General features: G+C 45.9%; 1 protein-coding gene and 1 pseudogene across 2 annotated transcripts in view; both read left to right on the plus strand.

The window, feature by feature from the left end:
• The window catches only part of LOC135897833 (band 7 protein AGAP004871-like), a 291,293-nt gene that overhangs the window by 214,638 nt on the left and 49,772 nt on the right, over nucleotides 1-26,883 (plus strand). For both annotated transcript variants that reach the window (XM_065426539.1, XM_065426540.1), the window contains exons 3-4: nucleotides 22,234-22,306; nucleotides 25,114-25,196. In XM_065426539.1, coding sequence (XP_065282611.1) covers nucleotides 22,234-22,306; nucleotides 25,114-25,196 — 156 coding nt within the window. The remainder of the gene's footprint in view (nucleotides 1-22,233; nucleotides 22,307-25,113; nucleotides 25,197-26,883) is intronic.
• On the plus strand, nucleotides 9,917-10,083 carry LOC135897848 (U2 spliceosomal RNA; annotated as a pseudogene).

Raw genomic sequence — 26,883 nt, forward strand, 5'->3', positions numbered from 1 at the left:
CATTTTTTTCGTACATGTTTCTTTGTTTTCTGCGCTTTGTGAATTTCCTCTCTGCGCCAGAATATTGCTTCCTGTTAAGTAAGAATTTTTTTGTTCCAATATTTCTTGCGGTCTCCGCGTACATACAATATAAGGACACTTCGTTAGCTTTCGGCCGTCTTTTTCCTTAGCTTTATTTTTGTTTGTTTGCTCGAGCGAGATGTTGCTTCGACTACACGTGCCGCTGACGGCAGTGTTGCGCGCGCTCGCAGCTGGAAACCAAGGACCGGCAGCCTTCAACGAAGAGTTCCAGCACTCAAGCTTCCTGAGTGCCTCCCGCGACCGAATAACACGCTCTCGTTGTGGGCCGGTGGGGCAGGGTCGAGTGTCGCGCTCCGATTCGACGATGTTGTTTACCGTTCGCGGCGAAACTGTGGAAGCTGCGCCGGAGTACGCCATTTTAGCCTGCATGGCTGCATTATTCATGCGTAACGGTTTGCAGAGCCTCTGCCGTAACAGGCTCCATCTGGCGCCAGGATGGCTACACGAGGCTCTTCCATCGCGGCTCGAAGCGGCCATCACGATCCACGCCGCCGCTTCGCGCACGTCCCAACCGCCGACGAAATCCGGACGGCTTCCCTTGCCATGTGTGCTCATCTGGTTCAAAGCACCGTTCATTTCATTCTTGAATGACGTTACGAGGACTATGTCAAATGCAAACTACCTAAAGGAGTGTGGAAGAGATGCGCGTAGTACTCACTCCATTAAAATAACTTACAGTCTATGTTCTGTCCACTGAAAAAATTAAACAGAAACTTACACCGTACTTGTTTTCACTCGCCGAAGATGTTGGTCTTGAAAGAAGGAAGCTCTTCTCCACACGTCGCGTTAGTTTTCCTTATATACAGGGTAACTTTTCTTTTGCGATGCCGTCGAGCACACACTGTTATATTTTCATTTGTTATCTCCGTTCATGTTCCATGCAACACAAACCACCATTGGTGCCACGTCATCTGCAAGGTCAGAGAAACATCTGTTCTCCAAGGGAAAAATTTAAAAAATCTGGGGTTTTATGGGCCAAACCCACGATATGATTATGAGGCATGCCCGTAGTCCCATGTGAGACCTTGGATTAATTTTGACCCCCTGATGTACTTTAACGTGTACCTAAATCTAAGTACACATGAGCGCTTTCGTATTTCCTACCCATGTAAATGCGGCCAATGCTGCTGGGATCGAACTCGTAGCCTCAGCATGCGCGACGCCGTTGCCACCGAGCTACCGCGGCTGGTGGGTAATGTTGTCAGAATTTGTTATCTACCTCAGGATATCACGAATCTATACAAAGAAAACCCCTACACGTTTCTCGAAAATAAATCTTCGCAGTTCAGAAATAAAAACATACTTGATCTGGGGATCAAATCCGGGATCATTGCCTTTCTGGGGCGGTCGCTCTACACATCTGAGCTACGGAGCATAGCAGATTGCCGGGCGAGGCTGGATTGTGACCGACAACTCGAAGCGTTGGGCAGTGAATATATGGATAATGAGTTCCGCGAAATGTCGCAAGGTGGAGAAAGGTTCTTTACAGGAAAATATTGTCTTCCAGCCGAGTGTGGCACGAAGCTACACAATGGAAACCCATACGGATTTCTATCTTCATCCGACTTGGGACGTTTCCGCAAACTGACTTGCCATGGACCTTTGCTCTCTCTGCAAAATGTTCAAACGACTCCATTGATATATCGCGCCAGCTGGGTCTTTTTATTCTGTCGCGTTTTTTTTTTCTTCTTTCTCATGACTTAGGGGTCTTTAAGGTAGGTACATCTAGCGTCACACTCCAGGGGTCCTGCATATATTATAACGTAAAACTATCCTATTCTGATTGCATTCCAATCTCCTGACGTCAAACTTGCGTAAACGCCGACGCGAGCGTTGGGCGGTAATCCGCCGCGTTGTTTGACCGGTCCAACCAAATTATCTGCTGATTTTATTTGCTTTGAAAGCAAATAGCATGGATACATTCACAGGTTTCTCTTATATAATGGGCTGACTAGAGTCGAGGAGCACGCAGAAAGGGTGTTGCTTTCGGTGGATTCGAGCTAGCGCAATGAAAGTAGACAATCACATAGGAGGACAGTGCCACCGTCCGCAAATGGTGCGCTTAGATGTACTTAGATATACCTAGATGTACCTAGCTTGCGAAGGCGGGTCAAAAATCGCGCCGGCAACGGAAGTTTAACAATACCGCTAATACAGATCCTCAATTTAATAAACGTTCTTTTATTCCCTTCTTTCATTCCTTTGTGTACGAGTGCGTAGGAGCTCACGTCCTCCGACAAGCCGAGCATGATTCGTAATGCGTATAACCGTAAAGATACGCGGCTACTCGGTATGAATGATCGCTTGCGTTAAGATGTATTTAAGAAGCTCGCGCAACGGCGGCATGATTTGGCTTCTTTTTTATTTCTCTTTTCTTTCTCGTTGACTCGGTTATGCTGCCACCCTTGGACGGCGAATGTTTTTCAGGCCCGATAAGCAAGTTGCGGCACCCATCGCGCGCGCACTCGCGTTCGCGCGCGTTCTAGATTTCTACAGAGCATCGCGTAAACCCCGCCCCGAAGCTGTGCTCTCTCGCGTGCTCTCGCTTTTCTTGCTTTGGTTTCAAAACAATGCACGATTCGAAGCGGGCGAGTGGTCGCGAACAATGGGCCTTATCGCCCAAATACCACCGAGCGATGCGCCGTTCACGACGCTGGGAAAAGATCGACCTCTGGCCCCCGCCGCCGCTCGGCGGCGATCAATGGCGGCCACGATCGCAGACGCAAAGTCAGCCGAGCGAGCGGGCGCGATAAGGGGGCCCGCTTTTAATTGACGCGTACTCGTCCTTCCGCTTCTGCATTTTGATGTTCACTGGCGACTTACAGAGTACGCTCTTCTGCCCAGTAAAAGTCCCCCCGCTCGTCCCCTCCCCCCCCCCCTGCTCCCCGTAAGGGAAGCCACCACCCCCTACTTGGAGTTCACGACACCATCCCGCTATAGAGACGCATTATCGGTAGCTGTCAGATTCTATGCTATATCGCGCGGAGTAGAGATTCGACAATCGGTGTGTCGGTTCGAAAGAACCATTGCAAATGGAGTCAGACTGAAATAAAAAAGAGAGAGAGAGAGAGAGAAGAAGAAGTTGCTGGGACATTTAAAAGCAGCGCAGGCGAAAGTCATTCGTTTTCTCCAAGAGGGACTTTTACGAGCTAGTAATTTTTTTGTAATGCCAGACTTCAGAAAGATCAGAATTGAACGTGGTTTTACGAAATTTTCCTACAGTATATAACTCCCCGTGCGCTTGATCTTCATCCTTTCTTGTTACCAGCCTATCTTGTTTCTCGTTTTTGCCCCTGAGGAGCATAATAAATGAAGCGCAGCCTGGTCAGAGTGCAGAGGAAAAAAATAAAAGCAGTAAACCAAACACGACATTGTCGATTCAGGGGCTTAAAAATAAATCGTGCACAAGAAAGTCTGCAACGTGTCGGAGCTTGACTTGCTTAAAATGTTTAGTATCTTGAAGGTTAGCTCCGAAACTGATTGGGAAGTAGGGGGGTGCGAATGCTCGAAACATTGTAGTAACGAATCAATAGTCTTCTATTAGATTCGGTCCTCGAATTGAATATACACTATTCGCAAATTCAAACATTTCCAGAATAATTTTAGTGTACTTCGAAACGTCAACTGCGCCCAATTAAACATAAAAGTGCAGCAAAAGTACGGCAAGTTTTCAGCCCCACGGTTATATAGCATAGACACAAAACATGGCGTACTGGGGCAGGATACGACGCTTAGGTAGCCATACTTTACAGGCTGTACAACGGTCATTCGCCCTCTCTGGACAATTCTGTGCAAGTGAAGGAACTAGTTGTTTGCTATAATGCTCCATTTGTGCTTTTGATAAACAACGCTCCGTAACTTACTATGTAATGACAGAAACTTGCTAACCTTAAGAATACTAGGCTGTGAACAGCGTTTTATATTAACTGTGATAATGGCGGTTCAATATTTGAAAACTATTCGATATTCGATTCGCTTCTGGCACTATTTGATTCTTACTCGATTCGGTTTTAAAAATCACTTTTCGCCCGCGCCTAGGAAAATACAAATGCGTAAAATGAAAACCAGCTTGTATAGTAAGCCGCCGGATAATAATAATAATAATAATAATAATAATAATAATAATAATAATAATAATAATAATCGAATATTTTAAGGTAACAGAACATACCACAAAGAATTTTACAATGCAATTTTAATGGAGCCGGAACACTTCGCCTGAAAGCACTTCGTCGGCGAGAAGTCACCATCAGTACATAAGCATGGGCTACCAACGGTGTGTTCGTTTGGGCTGCGCACGCTACACTTTAAGAAAAAAAGGAGTGACCCTTGCTCAATTCAGGGAGAAACGGCGATATTCCCTATGTCCGTGTTTAAATGGAGCAACTTTCCTCGCTCATGCATGGGAGCAACGGTTTCTCCCTCTTCAAAACCAACATGGCCGACTCCAGCAAACGAAGCGATGGATGCGACTAGGCCTGCGAACTGTGCTAGTTCGAAGCTGGAAAACAACGTACGCGTCATAAGAATAGTGTACGTTACTGATATTTGCAAAAAAAAAGAGAGAGAGAAACAATCTCGTTTTCCTTGGCGCATACAAGGAACCAGGTGTAAGTACGACACGATTCTGTAGCGATGCCTTCCGATCGTCTGCCACTCTTATCACCCGCCGTTCACAGCCGGCTGAGCATTTTCGTAACGCGGGCGGAGCGTCGCTCTAACCACTGTTGAAGCGGGAAAAGGAATGGCATCGGAAAAGACAATAGACAGTTTTAGTTACACGTACGTAGAGGCTTTGCGTACGTAGATCTTCTACGTGTCAGCAGTGCGCATGCGTAGAACGTAGCGGGTGCGCGCGCGTCTCACGGACGTACGTGAGATTCTATTCTTTGCGTGCGTTTCTAGCGCACGTAGACAGCTTCGCGCGGGAGTTCCGCGAGATCACGAACAAGCGATAGCGGGCTGCGCGCGCGCAGACGGCTTGCATCGAAACACGGCGACAGGATAGAATTGGCTACCGCCGTGTTCACATTTCCCGACAGATGGATCTACGGGGTCCCTCTTGGCGTGCGTCGCGTACGTGTAGCTAAAGGTGTTTCAGATGGCGTGCACGTAAGGTACGTAGGCTTTTCACGTTTGCGTACGTGAAGCCTCTACGTACGTGTAACTAAAACTGTCTATTGCTAGAACATCGCGGAATTGAACTTACGTAAACGTATGGTATTCATACATCAATCCGTCACACACACTCGCTTATGTAAACATCGCGCTTAGCGCCACCTGGAGAGGCTTCAAACTACTAAACCGTATAGTTACTGCGCGGCCCGGCACATGGCGCTGTAAGCTGACAAAGAGTAAGTATGCCAGCAAGTATGCGGCCTGTGGGGTGGGCAACAAAGCAACAAAGAAGGTCAAGCGGAAAGTCAGAGAGGCTGAATTAATCTCATGGGTGGCGGCAATGGAAAAGAAACCTGCCATGAGTAACTACTTAAGAGGAAAAAACGAGATCAGGAAAGAAACCATTTATGATAACTCAAAGGGAAGCTCATTACTTTTCGAAGCGAGATCGGGATGCCTTAGAACACGCACCTATAAAGCGAGAAATAAGAAGGAAGAAGAAGCATGTGCTTGCTGCTGTAAAGCTAGGGAAACGATGGAGCATGTTTTATTAGAATGTGAAGACGTCTACCCAGCGGTCGATTTAGGCACCACTGGCCTCCTTGAATCCCTTGGGTTCATGGGGAGTCGTGGTAAAGCAAACATGTCCGCAATAGACATTAGTAAGAGGCGTCTGGAGGATTTGTGGAAGAAAAGTAGGCAAACGACAAAAGGCGGAGACGTACAAAAGCACAGTTCGCAGTAGGGGATCGGAAAATTTGGGTGGGGTAGTTCATAGTGTTCTTTTTCTTCTCTTTTTTTATTGTTTAACCTAGGTAAAACATTAGGCAGTATAATAGCAAGAGTTTGGTGGTGCAACCCACCGCCCCGTACCAAAAGGGACGCTCATAACATCCACCCATTCACCCAAAAACGGGCATTGTATTTTGCACTTTCGTACGGCAAGGTCATGACGACCACGCCAGGTCCCACGTCTTCGCATTACGCGTGTAATGCTCTACCAATTGGGCGACAAAGCGAAGACGTGGGATCGTTCCCCACCTGCGGAAAGTTGTTTTTTCAATTCCATTAATTTAAAATTTCTTTATTTCAGTTAGTAAGTACAAGTAACTTCCCCTGTGTTGTCCTTGATGGCTTTGTATATATATATATATATATATATATATATATATATATATATATATATATATAAACTACATGTTCGATGGTTGGTTTCGAACCCAGTTCCCCCAGCCCAGAATCTTGACGCCCGAACCACTAAGCCATGGACGTATACTTCGAAAGGCAGAATAAAACACCCTTAGGAATTTCCATTCTGCGAGCCAGCGCTTTGCGCCGGTTGTCGCCTTAGCCGCGTCTCACAGCAACAGTTTACTTACAAAAAAGGTAGCGCATACGCATGTTCTAGCTGACGACGAAGAGGGAAGTTACAGGATCTGTTTTGCTGCGCTTCTCATCGTACTGTGGCGCCATGGCATGCTTCAACAAGGTCAACATTGTTTCGTTTTATTAAATGAGAAAAGCCAGGCGCGTTAACATGACACCACTGGCGGGATCTGCAATACAGCCAATGTACGAAACTGCGTGGCCACTCGCTCTTCGGTTGGCAGGAGTATAAGAAATGTAGAGGTGGGCGAATATCAAATTTCTCGAATAAGAATCGAATACGAATAGTAAGTACCGAATATCGACTCGAGTGGTGGTTAGTCAAACGCTTATGCATTTATGCTTATACAGCACAAACATTTGTTGCAGTATAATTAGGTACCCGCCTGCACTGAGAAGTGCAAGAAAAGACAGCTAAATAACCAATACTTGTTGCTGGGCTAGTTGGTTCGATCATACTATTCCGCGAAAACGCCGATAGTAAAATCATACAATACGGCCTTGTACAAATCATGGAAGTCCGTACGTTACTTGCGTGGTCGGGGTGGGGTATGAAATGCCACTTAATTGCTGCAGGGTGTCAGCCAGACAGGCCGTTGCATCAACGATAGGGCAAGGGAACACGAGCTGTCTGTCAAGAATAAGATTAATGCACATTTACCTATGCACTGCGATTCCCGCATGTGTGAGCCAGATCTTTTCAACATCCGCATTCTTGGTAAAAGCAAACATTACCTGGCACGGGAATTAATGGAAGCTTATTTCATCAACATGAGACGTGACGCCTGTGTGAGCGATACATATGTGGCTTTACTCAGCACTGGAGGACAGTTTCTACACTTATGATTGGATGACGATGTAAACTTTGTTTAAGTATCGTGTCCAAGCGTACGTGCGCACATGGCCGCCTTCTCCTACAAATGTGATCCCGCCTTCTTTCAATAAACTAGTAGCAAGTGACGCTGTCCCAAAGCTTTTTTCCACCCCTGGTTGCGTCTTAACTTCGCAGAACAGCCAAATATGAGTAACAAAGGATCAGTTTTAAACACATGGTCACCAAATGTCATTTGTGATCAATAATTGCCAAACCGCACAAATAGCCTTTCAATACTTTTAGAACCGGGTTGTAAACAAGCTTTCCAAGATTGAATAGCTACGGTATGACTACCATTCCAAAAAAGCTAACTAAATTGTTGCCGAAAAAAAGAGTTGAGATATTGTGGAAAAATAAAAATAAACGCTGCCGAATGACTTATGTGCCGTACACTCATGCCAAGAGGCCCGTTGCAAGGAAAACGCGGCTGGCTGTAGCGTAAAAGACATATCTGCCCATTAATATAACTTCCGACTAGACTACCAAAAAGACTCAATGATGACCGACTACAAGCAAAAAACCACAGGTTGTCGTGTAAGCTTCCGCAGCGAAATAGAAAACAAAGTTTGCATGGATTTTGTTTCTGCATTGATTAAAGAGCTTTTGTCATTGTTTCACTTATGATTATTTGCGATTCTATGTTTAGCAGATGACCCGCCGTGGTTGCTCAGTGGCTATGGTGTTGGGCTGCTGAGCACGAGGTCGCGGGATCGAATCCCGGCCATGGCGGCCGCATTTCGATGGGGGCGAAATGTGAAAACACCCGTGTGCTTAGATTTAGGTGCACGTTAAAAGAACCCCAGGTGTTCAAAATTTCCGGAGTCCTCCACTACGGCGTGCCTCATAATCAGAAGGTGGTTTTGGCACGTAAAACCACATAATTTATTTTTTATGTTTAGCACACGGAGAACAGTAATCAGTCCTTAACAGCCAGTTGTTGTGAAATACTCGGTTAGTTTCGCATATGCGAAAATGCCGAATATTTTCTTTTCAAAAATGAATACGAACAGTTATTGTGTAATATTGGATTCGTATTTGAAACTTCGCACATTCGTCCACCCTTAATGAAAAGAGATAAAGTTAGTGTTGGTGCAGTTCACAAATGCGGCATTGCATGCGCAAGAATGGCTTCGAGTGGACGATTTCGTATCTCAATACACCGGAAGAATTTCTCACTTGAACAGGTTATGCCATGATTCGTTCCAATTTGAGAAGTCACATGCCCACAGGCCATTAAACTCGCACATGCATGTCTTCAACAAAACGCCAAGGTGACAGTAAGCGCCATCATGTATTCCAGTGCTTTCAGAGCTGCATTACATGTCGCTGATAATGACGTTTATGTGGACACATACACATAGCCTTAGAGCGTTTTCTTTTCTTTCCCTCTTTTTTTTCTTTTTTTTTGACGACGCATCTTCAAAATAATGTGATTGCATGCGCGTTGCTTTGTTGGAATGCATAACGTACCTTGCTAAAGTTCTGTTCCTTGTGATCGCCTGTGACGGATGAAACCGGAAGGCGGCCCGCTATCATATTTGATGAGTGGCCCAAGGACAATCCGCCTGTTGTTGGAGCATCGAGCCCTTGGAGTTAATAAATTTTCTTATTGGTAGCTAATCAGCTCATCGTAGGCACTGAAGGAAAAAAAATCTAAGGTGCTGGAGGAACGACCCGGTAAACGCCCATGAAAGCGAATTGCTAAGCTCGTTATGAAAGCTATAAATCTTGAAAATGATTTTGAAATCAGCATTGAAAGCGGAACGAAAAGCAACATATTAAACATATATTGCAACGAACGATCCTCTGCCGACAGTCAAGGAAATCTATAGGGCCAAGAAAAATCAGTGTGATTCCATTCTGTGAAGGTGGATGACCAGCGAAGCTGCGTATGTGAGCCCCGCAATGGCGAACTGTCCAGTGGCGTGCGTCAGATGCCATATGCGCATAAATGGAAGGCGACGCGCGACTAGTCATTCCTCGAAGACGTTGAGCCTCGGAAGATGATGGGGCATCAGGGTGTATACATACTCATGTATTGTTGCAGAACGCGGCACGACACCTTTTACTAACGAATCCCGGCACGTATATAAGACACGCACCTCACTGCACTCCGAGGGCGCACACTGCTTCACCGTAGCCAAGGCGTCCGCGCGTTGGTCGACGTCCCGCAGTGCGATAATGGTTGTGAGGTCACTCGAAAACGACAAGCGGTCACGCACAACACAGGCGACAGAAAATTGATTCCCCACAAACTACCTCTGAAACGTGGCCGTTGCTCCGGTGAAACGTTCCAAGTTTGCGGGATCGGGGCCACATGGACGGTTCGCGTTTCTTTCCACCTCGATGTCCTCCCGGGCAGCACGCTTACGGGACCGCGACCACGGGAGAGGGGAAGGAAAGGAGATGCGCAATCGTTTGGAACGCCGACGAAGGGAGGGCGGCGCGAACGTAGACATGGCCGACGTGAGTCAAAGTGTAGTATCTGTGCTTATCATCCTAATATTTGATACGGGTTGCATTGGGCCTAAGATATTAAACTTAGTTTTGCAAGTTGGCGAAATGCTTAAAGCCTTTATTGCTTAAAGCCGTTATTGCACTATTTTCGGAATCGGCCCACGTATGGTGCTAAATTCTCGATCTACATGGTTCTTGCCCACGGTCACATTACAGCTTGTTCTTTGTTCTTTTTTACAACTTCGCTGTAAAAAAGAACAATTCAGATGGGGCGATAGTATACAGGATGGGTTTCCCGTGCTGTCTCTATATCGTCGTCTAACTATAACTATGACGAAGTTTTTTTTTTTTCAGGAACTATACCAGCTAGATAGCCCAGGAGCATTCACAACAAATCAATACTGTAGTGTGCTTTGTTGTTTTTTTTTTGCCTAGTCTAGCGAGTCTCAGTTTCACGTCCGAAACATATGACTGGCACATAAGCTTGGTCTTTCTTGACGCCTTATTGAAGCAATAAACAGAGGGTGCATATAAATGCTTACTGAATTCCGCCACGTCCTTTGCATGCATGATTGCTGCACAAACGTCTCGAATTATCGCATTGTTTGCATATGGGCGTTTGCTCGATGCAAGAAGGTCAACATTCCTGCAAAGAGCACGTTTCCTTGTCTAGTACGTGCTTAAGTTGACATAGACAATACGATGATATCGTTACCCGTGCTGTCGTTACAATCAACTAAGCTTTTTCTCGTGCAGTGTTTTCCAGTGATGGGAACAATGCACGGTGCTATTTCTTCCGAGTGCCTCACCCATGCACGAATATCATTATTCTTGCAGTGTCTGATACAACTACAGAATTTGACCATACCGCTCTTTCACTCTTCTCTTTCCTATTGAGAAACAGCCGAACTAGGAGACGCATATCTCAGTATGGTTGCGATGAATAGTCCTCCTGTCAAATGTTGGCACAGCTGACAGGAGGACTATTCACTGCTCCTTCTCTCCTCATGTGTGCTTCTGTAGACACCTATCAGTGTTGCCAGATTTCTCACACTGTTTTTCCCCCCGCCTTTTGCGGAAACCATCTTCAGCTCTTCTTCGCCTCTTCTAGATGAACTAATTTACTGACCGAAAGTTTTGAATAACAAGAAGCCCATTTAGTCAAGTTCATGTACCAGCTCAACCGGAAAAAAAATTAAAATTAACCTATTGACAAACATAAACAAAGCGTCGAGAGTCGAATTATAAAACTAATGAAAATAAGTTCGATCCGAATGGGTGCACTTGACTAAAGATCTATATTTCTTTTTTTCATTACGGATGCACATTTGGTACCCCACAGGCACAATCCTTCGGGATCTTTGAATCGTGATGCCGTATTGTGTAACAATTGTTTTCATTTTATATGCTGTTAGCGCTTTCTTATTCCCCCGGCCGAAGCTGAACTTCCGCTATTACCGGCATCGGCCTCAGGGCCGGACGCATGACAGGAGTTTTAGCGTGTCCGGTATTCAGGCAAACGTGGGTGGTTTGGGCGGATTCGTGGACGAGCAGACGCGAAAACGTCAGCAGTTGGAGTGGTGACGCCAACCTTGTGGCGCAGAGCTCAACCAGACACACACAGAGCTAATATTTCAGCAACAGAGTGTATTCTAATTCGCTGCTAGTGCAAACATTCGGCACCGGCGTAATCGTGTTCACGATTTGCCAGCAGTGGGCGCCACCTCTCCGTTCGCTCCCGCTTGCGCCTCCACTCACCCGGCAATACGCCCAATCCGCCTGGGAGTACCAAAATACCGGACACGCTGAAACTCTCTGATACCTGAATAGAATCGATGGAAAAGAATCCTTACAGAATTCCGCACCTGGAAATAATTTCCTCAGAAATGGCATCGCATGGTCCGCTAACTTGTAATGTTACAGTATATCAGGCAAACATAGAGGTTCGTGAGACCTGCGCACTCGTTCTTTCTGCGCCTTTGCCCTTAGAGGCAATATTCTCAGGCTTTCCCTGTGCTTTTTTTTTTGACGTCGGAAGAATGCTTTTGCAACTTTAAGTGCCTTTTAATGTCGCTTTTTGCTTACGAGAATTCAGCATTACTATTTGCACTAAGCACCCACACCGAGAGTCACCACAGCTAGCTGACTGACGCAAGGATGTCCTGAAAAAAAGAAAAAAGAAAAGAAAGGACCTTCCAACCGTGTTGCTGGAGAATCTGTTTATTTCTACTTTAGTTCTCGTTTCAGTTCATTTTCATATGATAGGCTGCAGACCTTATTGTAAGCCTGAGTCAATGTATGTCATTCTGCCGCTCCCTCACGTTGCTGGCAGCAGCCTCAGCAGACTCGACCAAAAATAAAAACAAATGCCGCTGGCGACACACGCAAGCGGCTATGGCTGCCACCACTCGAAGCCTGAACCTTCGCAAAAAATAGAAAAAGCCAGAAAGAAAGAAAGAAAGAGAGAAAGAAAGAAAGAGAAAAGAAAAGAGAAAATATCCCATTTTTGGTTTTCATATTGTGATATTGACCAAGAATAATATTTCCATATTTTACCGCTTACTACAGAATCCGTTTGTCTCAGGGTCTCCCGCAGGCTTCCGTTTTACAGAAACTACGTCAACGCCTGACATTGCTCACAGCAGGTCCGCGCATATAGTATGTCGAGTCGGCGTACACGTATAGCCCCTTGTACTGCCCCTGCAGAAGTGCCGGTTGCCAGCTCTGTTCTCCAGGAATTACGCAATGAAACAAGCCACTGCAACAAATGTACGCCTACAAGCCCGCATCATTCCTCTAATAAACAGAATTAATTTCTTTGACTATTTTCACCCTTTTTAAAGCGAAAAAACAACAACCAAATGCTGTCTTAGATTCGTTTGTCGTTTTCTCAACCCTTCGTCGTCGAACGCTCGACAAGCTCATCGAGACGTACGTGTTGTCGCGTGAGAGCTTTGTGGCATCAGAAGATGCTGCGATCGGTGGTGGCACTGTGTCGCGTTTCTCCAGCAGCAAATATTTTCTTGCATTCTGGTCCACGCTCTCGAAATGTACACTGCTTCCATGGGAAACGCTCATTTGAATACCATATACTTGCCAACCCATTTGCGACTACTTTCACTCTTTCTAGAGAACTCAGAGGCTGCAGCTTTTGCGATAACCTATTTTGGTTCAGAAAACAAATATTCCTAAATGTTTATATCTTTACCGCGCCCCTTCAACTTTTTCTCATAGTTTGGAAGCAGTCATTCGAGTCTTCGTAGAAGTATTTCACCCATCTGTCTAAAAGGAAAAAACTCGGAACATTTACTTGATTTATGGATATAGGATAAGATCCCTGACGGGTAAGTAAAGCGGAAATTAGCACAATACTTGAAGGAATTATGCGCGGTGAGAAATAATGCATTTACTTTAACACGGTGTTTCGTTGAAGGACTCCTGATGCTTGGTGAACGTAGAATAGCTATACGCTTTATGTGCGATTTCCTTAAATAAATGAGCATATTTACAGAAACGAAATGACTAGAGAACTTTCGAACATACGTTGTCAGAAGGAATACCTCAAGAAGCGTTCTCATATTTACATTGTTGTGCGCAATAATTATATCCGTGAGACGTTCAGTGCTCAATAAGCGCAAATACTCATTTGCATGTGCAGATTGGTAACTTCGATCGACGTTTTTCCATACTCATTCTGGGCTTTATGGACATTATGGAGCAAACGCAGAAAGTTCTCTTCAACGTGGCATTATGCCTCAACCACTGGCACGCGCCGGAAAGTTTCGGCGCGCGCCGAAGGTTCAAATGCGTCAAAGCGTCGGTCGGGAACTCGGCGAAGCGGAACGTCGCGCAGCGATTATGTCTACTGCCGATGCTAGAAGTTTGCCGACGCGTGGCGAAGCTGCGCCGGCTTGCACCAATGAGAGGCTGCGACGCCTCGCAGGCGTCAACCAATCGGAGGCTGCGGAGCCTCCGGCTGCTAGGCCTGTAATGGCCGACCGTGCGAAGGCGCCGGCACCAACGATCGTCCGAGTTTTTTGGACGCACGACGCGCGCGACAGTGTTCCTGAAAGACATTGTTGTAATAGTAGGCTGACAACGACACGACCGACCGACCGACGACCGTGGGTTGTGGCAGTGCGACATGGATCCGAAGCGACTTCGAACGACGCCGACTAATCCAACCTGCTCACTGGGTACCGCCGGGGCTCGGTACGATCGTCTGCTAAAACAGCCAACCGAATCACGATTGCCGCAACGTCTGTGCTTGTTGTATGTGCATTTTGTTGTGCTCAAAACGAATGGAAACACGTTTACGAGCTCCGAAGTCTGGATAATCAACACTCGCCTATCGCCGATGTTGTTTACGTTACGCGTAGGCCTAGCGCGTCCATCGAGTTCGTAACTGGCAAGTGAACGAACTCACCTGAGAAACTCTGTCGAAGGAAATGAATATTCAGGTCCGTTTGGTGCTGCAGTGATTTAAAATATGGCACTCTTGACTTCGTGTGACTTGTGATGTGGTGAATGAACCGTGTGGAAGTTGGGTTGGTCAACCGCGGCGTGTTTCGTGTGGTGTCGGTTGACTCAAGTTTAACGGACCCGCCGTGGTTGCTCAGTGGCTATGGTGTTAGGCTGCTGAGCACGAGGTCGCGGGATGGAATCCCGGCCACGGCGGTCGCATTTCGATGGGGGCGAAATGCGAAAACACCCATGTACTTAGATTTAGGTGCACGTAAAAGAACCCCAGGTGGTCGAAATTTCCGGAGTCCTCCACTACGGCGTGCCTCATAATCTGAAAGTGGTTTTGGCACGTAAAACCCCATAATTAAAAAAAAGTTTAACGGGCAAGCTCTGCGCTGTTTCCAGTGGTAAAGATAACTTCCGAAAGCGAAATACACTAGTAGCCGAACTATTGGAAGTACTTACGTAATCAGCCGTGCCACCTGTTTCAGCTGACACTGCGCTCTTCTATTCGGCATGTGAATCCAGTTCAGTACAAGTTCACTGTACTCATTCACTCACTTCTTTCTAGTGCGTCCGTCTTTTGGGCTAGTTGGGCATAAATCGCTCGTGTAGCAATCAAGAACACTGACGCACTGAAGCATACGTGACAACGCAGTCATGTTTGAGTCAGTGTGTTGTTATAGTTGAGCACTGCAAAAAGAAATTATCTGTTTGCAACGTGTGCCCTGTGTGCAGTGCATAGCAGGACCTGCATCATGCAAGACCTATGCATGTAGCAGCGTATGCCATGATTGCTTCGATGCCCGCTTCAGAAGCAGCAAGTACTGAGTCAATGAAACTGTAATTGATTTTTTATCTCACTTTTTGCTTATGGAAAGTGTAGATGGTGTGAGTGCATTATGGGGAAGGTGAAAAGGTATCATCAGTGTTTTGTGCAGTCAGTATGCTTAAACTGCTGGAATCCCTTCAGCCCCCACTAAAATGTTTCTTGCTGCGATACTATAAATTGTAGTCAGGACAAAGATCTACTCAAAATCAGGTTACTAATGCATCTGCGCAGAATGTGTTTGATTAACAAGTTAACGCTTCCACAACAACAATATGCCGATGCACAGCATATGTGCTTACAATAAATACATTCCGTAAAGGTGAACGACTGGGCCTACAATATCAAACTTTGTAGTAGCACCGTAAAAAGTGCTGCCATGCCTATCAGCCACAACGAAACTGCTGCACGTCCAACCTTCTTCCTTGGAGGCACTTCTATAAAGACTGTTCAGCCCTTCCCATTCTGGGTGTAGCATTTAGCTGTTCTCTCAACTTTTCCGCATATGTCACCAGCACTGTATGTAAGCACCGGCCCTTTCTTGGGTTTGTGTCCCGTGTCTCCGTTCCCTGATGACCTAAGGTTTCCCGAGCACTCTACACTTCTATCATTCTGTCACGACTTGAGTACTGCTCATCGGTATAGTTCCCGTACCAAACTCGCGACGCTAACAAACTTAAGCTTGTTCAGCGCCAGACAATACGCACCCTTTACTCCCGTCTTTTCGGTTGTCACAAGCTCATGCCAGCCTTCGAGGATTGCCTCAAACCCCTCAAGTAGCACACCCTGCAATACCAACGCAACATTGCACTAGTCTATACTGCAGGGTGTTTGACGTCTCTCTGGACAGCACTAATCTTTCTTCAGTTCGTCTGAACAAGTGGTCAGCACAGCCTGAGCCCTCATCTCGCCTCTATGGCCCGAGGCCACAACTCCATGATTATATCTGGCATGCAGAGCTTTCTCTCTCCCCCCCCCCCCCTGGCGATTTGGATTCTCCTTCCTTGGAACCAGACTTCATTGGCACTCCTGTGTGTTGTGCACCTGTCGAATGTGTGCGTGTGTGCCGTGCTGTGTTATTGAGGAAGTGTGTGTGCACGTGGAGGGGAAGGAAGTGCCTTCTGCATCCTGCAAATTCCTGCTTTAGATGGCTGGTTATCAGATGCTCTAACATACAGGCATCAGCCTTCTTTTTAGTCTAGTGTGCCAAGTTACCACTAAGATAATAATAATAATAATAATAATAATAATAATAATAATAATAATAATAATAATTATTATTATTATTATTATTATTATTATTATTATTATTATTATTATTATTATTATTATTAGAATCATCACTTTGACCACATTGATTGTGTTGAAGCCAGCGTGACACATAATTCAACATATTTCTGGAGCTTTGTGGGCTCTCTCTTCTAAAAGGAGTGCCAAAGATGTATGTACGTATTCTTCATGAAAATAGTTGTGTTGTCTCGAACACTGCTGATGCCTTTGCAGAACATTTCTGTTTGCTATATGGTGTGAAATATGCTTCAAGTAACCTTCCTTCTCAGTCTGGCGCAGTGTATGCTAACAGTCAATGAAAACCTTGTTTCCAAGTATATGAAGTGCCTTAAACTTTGCCTTGAACTTTCCCTTTCTTGTGGTGTTGATGGTATTTCCTCCACAGAGCTTAACCCTTTGAGACGCTGTCTACACAATTGGGCACAGCAGGAGCGTGCATCAATAGCAAAAGCACTGATGAAAATAATGGTATTTAAAATGTGTTTCATACATCTTGAAACACTTATTATTGGAACTGTGCTGTAATTTTGAATAATGTGCAGAATGTTTTAACAAAATGAGTGGGAAGGTAGACGGCTGGGTGTTATTACTCTGTGTCAGTATGTTGTATGTAGCGGGTTCACTTCTTTCATTGTTTTTTACAATGTCGTGCACCAGGCATAATTGTCAAGTGGCTAGATAAGTGCTTTTCAAACTTTTCAATACACAAGATAGTACATGTTTTCATATTTTGTGTTCCTGTAGTGAGTTTTCGCATGGAGTCAAAATTTTGTAAACTTGACAAAACTCGCTAAACAATTGAAATTCTTAATATTTGCTGCAGCTGTACACTTTCTACGATTCTGAGGATGCAAGAGATGTGGTGAAAGCCACTTTTCAATCAACGGGATAAAGTGGTGCCTGAAAGGGTTAAGACGTATAGAAGCATACTTGTTCCTCGTTCTCACAAGCATCTTTAATAGTTCCCTAAAGTCTAGTACATTTTCTAGCACTCGGAAGGTAGCATGAACATTGCCCATGCACAAATCAGGTGCTAGATTTGCAGTTACTTACTGCCGACCTATATCTATCCTCTTCAGTCCGTAAGGTGTTTGAATCGATGTGGGATTCCTCGCTTTCTGTTAGTGCTAAGAGCATTTTAAAAAATGAACAGCATGACTTAGTGTGCTGAAATTTCAGACTTTCAGACTATTTCAGACTGTCAACAGTGTTCACCACTGCATCGACTTCCAAAAAGACATTTTTTCACTCTCAAACTGGTGCAGAAGCAATAAGTACGCTTAAATGCTTCCAACACTATGGCATTAAGTTATATGCACAAAACGCACCATGTGAAATTTTGATACACCCTACGTGATGCTCCCCTCCTCAGGGTCGATGAAATGAAATATCTTGGTGTGTACTTCGACAAAATGCTAAGCTTCTCTTCACATAGATAATTACACAAGATGCCCTTCACGCTCTTGGAATTGCATGCCGTATATTGCATGATTTCCACTCACCTGTTGTGTTTCTGAAATTCTGCTGCGTGCCTCCAACTACTGAGTATGCCTCTGTAGGAGGGGGGTGCAATGAGCAAATCTAATTCTGACCTCATTGAACGCATCCAGAATAAATTGATGTCTATCTTCAAGCACCACTTTTGCCATTCAGGCGACCACAGTTGAGCCTTCTGAAATATACTTCAACTCGCACCTCTAGGTTCAAGTCTCAATTAATCACACCTTTTGTTCCTGTATAAGGTGGTCCATGACATTATACATTCCTTAAAACTTCTTGATCAGATGCATTTGTTTGTGCCGCAACAGTATACCAGGTACTATTCCACATTCGTTGACTGGGCTTGTGACATGATTGTGCTAATAAGACTCGACTCCAAAACATACTTCAGAGTTCATTTCGTGTGTTTTGTGTATCTGTAGATAATCACGTAGGATTAACTCCCTTTTACTTTTCCGCGTTTCCTTTTTTCCCTATTTGTTTCTCTATCTTCCATTTTTTTATTTACTACATTCATGTTTTCTCTACATTTTGTCTCACATAGTGCTCGTTAAGTGCACTAGTACAAAGGCTCTGTAGCTGTTCCTGGGCACTACAATAAAAATTTGAATGATTGATTATTATCGTAGTATAAAATTGTGCTTTTTAAGTATGTACTAGTAGACTATTTTACTGCAGTAGCTTTCGTGCAATTAAAAAAAAGGAATGAATTAAGAAGAGAGAAAGAAAATGATAAATGAAAGGTAGAGAGGTTAACCAGGACTGAGCCTGGTTGGCTACCCTACACTGGGGAAAGGGAAAGGGGGACGGAGTGATTAAAAGAAGAGAAAGTCCACTGGGGATACCAGTCGGTCACTCAGTCTGGATCACAGACGCTGACTCAATCCGGCATCTTTCAAATATCGCAGCAGCGCTTTTGTGGCCTGTTGTAGCTGCGATATGCGAGGCCATGGTCCCAAGATCTTGTTCAAGGTGAACGGCGTTCCATCTAGCTGATTGAGAGCTCTGCAGAGGTCTTGCCTTTCATCTTCAAAAGATGGGCAGTAGCACATTAGGTGTTCTATGGTTTCCTCGACACCGCAGGCATTGCACTCGGCGCTATCAGCCATTCCAATCAAAAATGCATATGCACTGGTGAATGCGACGCCCAAACGTAAGCGGCACAGCACTGTTTCCTCATTTCGCAGAAGACCTGGTAACAGCCGCAGTTTCATAGAGGGATCGAGGGAATGCAATCGATGTTGAGTGAATTCAGGTGTGTGCCACTTTTCCAATGTCAAAAAAGTGCGCTAGCTTGCCTAAGTGTTGGTCCGCGATAAAGGTACAGAAACAAGGGTTGCTTCTTCGTGGGCTTTCCTAGCAGCTTCGTCAGCGAGGTCGTTGCCGGAGATACCGCAATGACCAGGCAGCCACTAAAACACGACGTCGTGTCCTTTCATGATCATATGATGCTGCATTTCTTGTATCTCCGACACAAGTTGTTCACATGACCCGCGACGAAGAGATGACAGAAGACATTGTAAGGCCACCTTTGAGTCGCAGGATATTGCCCACCGATTAGCCGGTTGGTTAATAATATAATCAATGGCACCTCGGAGGGCAACAAGCTCTGAACCGGTCGATGTTGTCAAGTGAGAAATCTTGTATTGGATGCTTAGTGATCATGATGGTATAACCACTGCGCTGGTGGAGCTGGTCTGAGTGGATATGTGTCTGAGTGGATATGTGGACTCGATCAAAGTAGAAAGTGTGCAAACAATCCAGAGCTGCTTGCTTCAAGGCCAAGGTAGGCAGGACGGTCTTCTTTCTTATCCCTGGAACCGTAAGACGCGCTTGAGGTTGTTTTAAACACCACAAAGCTGAGGTTGAACATGCTGAGGGTGTGAAGCCCGATGGTAAGGAGGCACGATGGATGCTGACCTCGTTAGAGAAGGGCGCCTGTGGTCGTCGTTCTGGCATGAATTAAGAAAGTGCAATAATATGCTATGTGCCTGATCATATGCATTGTGCTATTAATTTCTTCTGAGTTTTAATAATGGCTGGCTACTGTATGCAGTGTTGTGCAATAAAATAATATGCCACAGCAATTATTGCGTGCCTCGCAGAACAAATTGAATATATCTTTCTCAGTCAAAATATCATAGCAGGCTGAAAACAATAAACTGCAATTTTTCTTTTTGTGGTGACGAAGTGCATAAATTGTGAAAATAACCTGTTTATATATTTCGTATACTAGGCAAATGAGCTGCTCCCATACATTCGAATAAGTGCTTCAATAGTACGACTTGGCAAAGGGCAATGAAAGACTCCTATTAAAACCCTCTAATTCTCAAGCTTGTATTATCTGACGGTATGTCATTTCATTAATGTAAAGAAAGGCAAACTTAATATGGGGAAACCAGTTACAATAGAACGTGGCCCTTACACTGTGAAAATGTTTTGTAGCAATACACACAATGTGAAGGCCTCCGGATGCGGTGTTGATGCATCAAAACAACCTAGAATAATAGAGGTGCTCCATGGGCTAGATTTGGCAGAATCGAGAATTGGCGGGAGACAAGATACGAATTACATACATTTTAGGTATTCTATTCTTTTTGTGTGTATGAGTGCTACAAGTGTTTCAACTCTGTTTTGCTGATTTTCTCAGAACCCACTTTTTCACGTTTCTTTCATGCACCAACAAGCATAATTATATTGACACGGATGCTTTATCTGTATCCGGTTACCATATTTCACCGGCTAAAAAATTTTAAACGTTATCGCTCGGTGCAGCATGCGCCTGAACGTATCGGAAGTTTCGCGAATGTTATCGATGGCTATGTCTGTTGTCGACGAACCTTGCTAATCTGATTGCATACGCGACACGAATTGTGTTGTAGTTTCTGGAAGCCGCGCGAGCACCAGCGAATAGGCTGTAACTTTCGACGACTGACGTATGCAAACCGACGCGCTTGACCCGCAGATGAGATTTTCTACGATTGCCGACATTGCTCGCCGCTATCGTTGCGATTGAGCCGGCACTATTTATTTACCGTCACTACTACGTGGCAATATTTCCAACACAGATTTTTTTTAGTTATACATTGCACGCCTAATTCTTACATAGTTTGCTGTGCAATAAGCTACCAAAAAATGAAATGGCGCAACAGTTTTTGATATATGGCATCGTCGTGCAGGTGTTTGCAAATCTATTTTGCAGACAGACGACGCGCGAGCGCTGATGTCGATATTTTGTACACTATTGTTACTTCAAAAATAAAAACAGGTGTATATTCATTATTCAAACGTGTTTTTCATATCTCAAAGCACATACAGATCACTAACTTATTGTTCCAAGCTTAGTTTACAGCAGGCTGTTTTAGGCCGGACTTTGACGGATGAAGACGGAATAGTCCAGCAACAATGCGCCGCAGCCGAGGAGCGAGCTTCGGCGCGCGTCTCCAGTGGTTGCGCGCCCTTTCCCTCCAGCCGAAGCGAAGCGACGCGTTCGCTTGCCAGCGCGCGCCGAAGCTTTCGGCGCGTGCCAGTGGTTGGGGCATTAGCCTTTTCACTGAAAGGAACCAGTGGCGCTAAATTTTGCTCTTCAGCGTTCAAAGTTTTTATAATACATTTGTAGACAGCAATCGCTTTCAAGTGACCAAAAGCTACTGCCTACCTGAAGTAGCACTCGATACACATGTGTGCTGGAGAGCTCCTTTAGAAATGGTGGGAAGTGGTGGAAAGTAGACACCGAGAGGTACATGTGTGTTGCACTGCCCGCTGGGTGAACAATGGGGGAGTTCTGTACGAACACCTTGCTCTCTAGTGATGCGAGTGCGGCCTGCACTCGGACACTCGTTACGGAAACCACAGAGGTCATTACCCTCAGCCGAGAACAAATTGTTTCGTACCTTTCATTGGCAGGGGTGCCTTCATGTCTGTCTTGCTCCACCAAAGGTGTTTGTTCTCAAGTACGCCGACAGCGTACCACCAGCATGAGCGCTCCTTGTGTACCCATGCTGAGACTGCGAGAAACTAACTTCCTACACGCACCTTTGCGCCGCGCAAACGCCATCCGCTGCTGCCAACTCCTCCCCAAAGATGCGGTTCTCAACTTTTCGTGTATCGAACAAGCTTCCCCGTTTACAGAGGTCAGAGATGGTGAAGGTGATTGACCACACCTCGCGTACACAAGTTCTCGAAGATCTTGCTTCCCTACGCGGTGCTCAACTGAATGTGTTTCAATTTGCAGGTAGTTCAAGAATACGAGCGAGCAGTAATCTTCCGCCTCGGTCGATTGCTTCGCGGAGGAGCCAAAGGCCCAGGTGAGGTCACGACCTTTCAATGACAGTCTCAAGCCGGAGGGCGTCATTCGATAATTAGAGTGCTCACATTTTGGGCTCGGGAAATTTCACCTGACGCACTATAGCCTCGCCAGTCTGTTGCTGCTACCGCCCTACAATTGTTTCCACAGAATTGTACAAACGCGGGTTGCGCGCAAGCGTACGGGTGCTCTAGCGCACACGAAGCTACATGGGCCCTCGGTGCGCCTAGACGCCTTCGCTCTGACCACATCGCGGATCGCCTTCGAGACAGGGCTCGCGCAGCCGCGCTATACGCAGCAGCCGCCGGAGACTGGAGATGCAATAGACTGCGGCTCATTATAATAGGGTACAGCCAGGACTAAGGCATTCTGCACGTTTTTGCTGCTGAATGGCTTAGTATCGGGGAATGGTTCCTTTCACCCCCTAAATGCAAGCATAAGCCATAAAGGTTTGAAACGAATGCTGCCAGTTCATTAAGCCTTTGCGACACATTGCATAAAATTCATTTACTGCTCGTCATTTAGCGCGGTAGCGCAAACACAGCTTGCGTAGGTTTTCGTCTACTCTGCTTTATAGGATTTTCCTTTTGGTGTTTGACATTTAAGACTCCCATGGTATAGATATACTTACAATGACAGGGATATCATTGATGGTTTGATTGAGATTGGTGATGAAGTCTTCTTTCGAGTCCGGGCATGGCTCAATTTCCAAATACAGAGTAGTGAGAGACAAAAATGGGGGAAGCAAAAACAGGCAAGGCATATCTAGGGTGCGATCTTGTACGCGTTCCAAACTCGAACGGAGGCGGTCCGTTCTTTCCGTCGTGAAATGGGTGGTCCGTTCCGTTGCGTTCGTCCGATAGCAGACAACACGGAATGATTGACAGCAGATATCACTTAAGAAATGACGTCATGGCGTTCTTCACCGTTCAAACTGACGAACCGTGTGCGGCTCGGTGGAACGGACCGCCTCCGTTCTATTTTGGAACGCGTACAAGATCGCACCCCTAATGTAATACCAGGTAGCTATACCGGTTTGTGGATGAAGGATATAATGAAACAAAATGAACATTATAGAAGGAAAGACGAGATATAAAAAAGGAAACGGGCAAGCTCGCACTCAGTCGCGCGAGGTTTGAAACAGCGAAGCTGGTCTATTAGGGCCACCTCGTTCAAACGCGGTAGTCCCGCTGGCTTGGGTGAATACTTGAAGCGGTTTGTCACGCTGAACTGCGGCATCTTCCCGCGTAAGACCGTTTCTCGACAGGTCCTGCACAGCCGCATCTCGTCGTGGTCGTTGGCCTCCGGGAAGATGTCTCGCAGCACACACACACGCCTTGTGCACGTTTCTCGACAGAGCGAACCGTGTTGTGCGTCGATAGGTTCGAGTGAAACCATCGTCGATCGCACACTCGGCAGGAATGTCCAAACTCCAACCAGAGGAACTCACGCTGAAACCGAGCGTTGTCACCCCCGGTTGAAGCGCGGGCTCGGCGTCGCTCGTACTCGGCATCCCGCACTGCAGGGTAATCGTCGATGCTTCGCAGCGATGCTGGCTCTCTCGCGACTGGCATATTCTGGGTCTTCGCGTAGTCACCACCTCTTGGCTTCGGCCTCTCTGGCCAAGTATATAGGTTGGATAGGCCCGTCGATGCCGCTGTTTCTCCCGCGTCGCAGCAAGCTCCGCCATGCGCAGCCTCTTCGGCTGCATGAACTTTCCTAGGCCGCCATATGGCGTTAACTGACCGGGCGCCGCCGAGCACACGCTTCCATATCCTCTTCAACGTCAAGCGCATGCGAATTCTTAACTGTTACCCCGGCGCATGCGCAAATCTCGGCGCGGCGGTGATACCGGCTCCGCGCAGTGTCTCCGTCGGTGAGCGTCGGTGGAGTTTTGTGATAGGCGGTCCATTTTACGCCGAGCAAGAACAGCTTCGCTGTTAAAAATACGAAAAGTGAAAACATGAAAATGGTCGATGTAGAAGTTGCCTGTAAAACTACCGATGTGTCTCATATTTAATACCAAATTAAACCCGAAAGCTTCCTTGAGATAATTTTGCCCCACTGTTTGTATTACTGACAGTGACGGCTACAGAAAACCGGCTGTGATATCATATTAACTTCATGGAGCTCACAAATACATTTTTCTCCTAAATAGTTTTGGAATAGAGGAACACTAACTCATCAGGAGTTAGTACCGCGCTGCCATTGTCTCCGATGCAGCACCTGGAGTCGGTGTTCTTTTGCTAATTAAAGAACATAAAATTGGCATTAGAAGCATCAGCTTCCACATTCGTGGCTCCATCGATACCATAGCAGCTATATAGCGTGTCCCAGCTAACATTAGCCAAGCTTTCAACAACAACAAAAAAGGATAAAAAAACGCGGTGCAAGATACGATATTAAGACATATGCTGGTAGGTCATCCGACCTCTGACGACCGAACCTTTAGCTCATAATATTGTATCATGCAACTTGAGTTTTAAACTTTCTTTTTTGTAACCAGCTTGACTAACCATAGCTTGTCATGGACACAGGTATAGTTCGCGTTCACTGCAGGGCGCTTATCTACACTCCAGTACGTGGTGGCGGCCAGGCATTGGTCAGCCTATTCCCCATAGGATACATGGAAACGACAAAACGTTAAAAGATAGCACGTCTGGCTGGAAAAAAAGATCTGTTACAAGATTTTGAATACAAACATATGAACGACATGATAACTAAAAAGAACATTTCTTAGTGTGCTTAAAAAAGTGAAGAAAAACGCGTCTGTACTGTATTCACGCTTGCCTTTGTCGATTGACGCAGGTATCTTTTTCATCATACCCTGTATCGACACCTACTGCAAGGTGGACTTGAGGACAGTATCATTCGATGTTCCTCCACAGGAGGTGAGTTCTGCCTGGGCTTTCCTGTGCTGTTCTTTATATATATATATATATATATATATATATATATATATCCATTGCATGAGTAATTAACGACTGCCTAGCTTAACGTACGATACTTTCTTCTGCCTGCTCCCCGCGGAAAGAGCGGAACACCATTTGTGCCTTTGAAACTAACACATACTATAGGACAACGGCAGCGCACCGCATTCAGGACATTTCTAGCCAGAGCAAGCGTCTGCGTGCCGACCAGTTACCAGCGCGCACTGAAACAGCCGCGCGTCGTCGGCCACACTAAGCTGTTTGTATCCCATGAGAACATTTCTTTGCATCGTTTATCTTTTTTTCTTCTTCATTTTCCGCACACTGTACTAAAGGTTTCGTTCCATACTCTGCGCTTCCCAAACTCTCCGACACCGCCATCTTACATGCTCTACTCGGCTCTCTTTGCTGGTAATTTTTTGTACGCACGCTAAAACTGTCTCGAATACAAGTGTGCCAACCACGCGCGCAACTCTGAGTGTCGCATACGGTTATGCTTGTTTGTGCCGACGGAGTGGGTGGAGTCCGAAGGGAGGGGGAGCGATGTTTAAAAGCCAAGTATGCGTGTCCAACAACGAGAATGTCGCACCAGCAGTTTCGGGCATGCAACTAAAAGAGCATAAGTCGCGTTTAGTAACTGGTAAGACCTTGCTGCGGACAAAATGTTGTTGTTCTGGAGTGTTTAAAAGATAAAAAAAGGCTTATTTTTATATAAGATAAATGAGACACTCAAGCTTCTCGCGCGAGGTATGATTGCACAGATGACAAAGGAAGAAGGCAATGGTATTTGTGCCATATGCGCATGCACACACGTATAGGAATTAGTTGTTTTGTCAAGCTACCCCGCTCTTTAAATCTTTATCGCGTTTGGTTTGTGTATATGTAAGTATGAGTTGGTGAAGCCGCTGTGCATTAATGTACGCAGCTACACGATTAGCAAAAAAGGACGAAAGCAAAATGAATCTTGGCGGTGGAAGGAGAAGAACAAAAGAATACTGAGGGAAATACGTCAGCATGGCAGGGCAAGCAGGCAACGCTCACGCACACTTTTCGAAATATCGCAACACGGCTCAGCACCATTAGTTGGCACAAACATGGTGCATGTGGCAGCGGTGGTTGCGCATACAGTGCGCTGCTTGGGCGACGCTTCTCGTTTCGCTGCTATACAGTGCACTGGCTTGCAGCTTTGTGTTTCTTTTCTAGTCATGTAGCGTGTCCATATATATATATATATATATATATATATATATATATATATATATATATATATATATATAGAGAGAGAGAGAGAGAGAGAGAGAGAGAGAGAGAGGGAGAGACTGCGCGCGCGCGTGTTTGTGTGTGTGTGTGTGTGTGTGTGTGCGTGCGAGAGAGAGAGAATGAGGCAACCGTTGTTGCGGGCTTTTGTTTCAGCAGCACTGCTGCGCGCGTCGGGGACGCCAAGCATTTTGTGTTCGCTCGCCTCGGCGCCGCCGACGACGATCTTTGGCCCGTTTGTTTTGCAAACGCAAATAGCAGGCGTTGGGATAGCGGGAGGGTGACGGCGATGCAAACGCGGCGCGAGCAGCTCGCGCGCACCGCCGCCGCAGCCGCCTAATGGACACGAAATCCCATTACGCGTGCGCACGAGCGCCGCGTCGGAGCCCGG

Source organism: Dermacentor albipictus, unplaced genomic scaffold (assembly GCF_038994185.2).
Source record: "Dermacentor albipictus isolate Rhodes 1998 colony unplaced genomic scaffold, USDA_Dalb.pri_finalv2 scaffold_17, whole genome shotgun sequence".
In the NCBI taxonomy this organism is placed as follows: Eukaryota; Metazoa; Arthropoda; class Arachnida; order Ixodida; family Ixodidae; genus Dermacentor; species Dermacentor albipictus.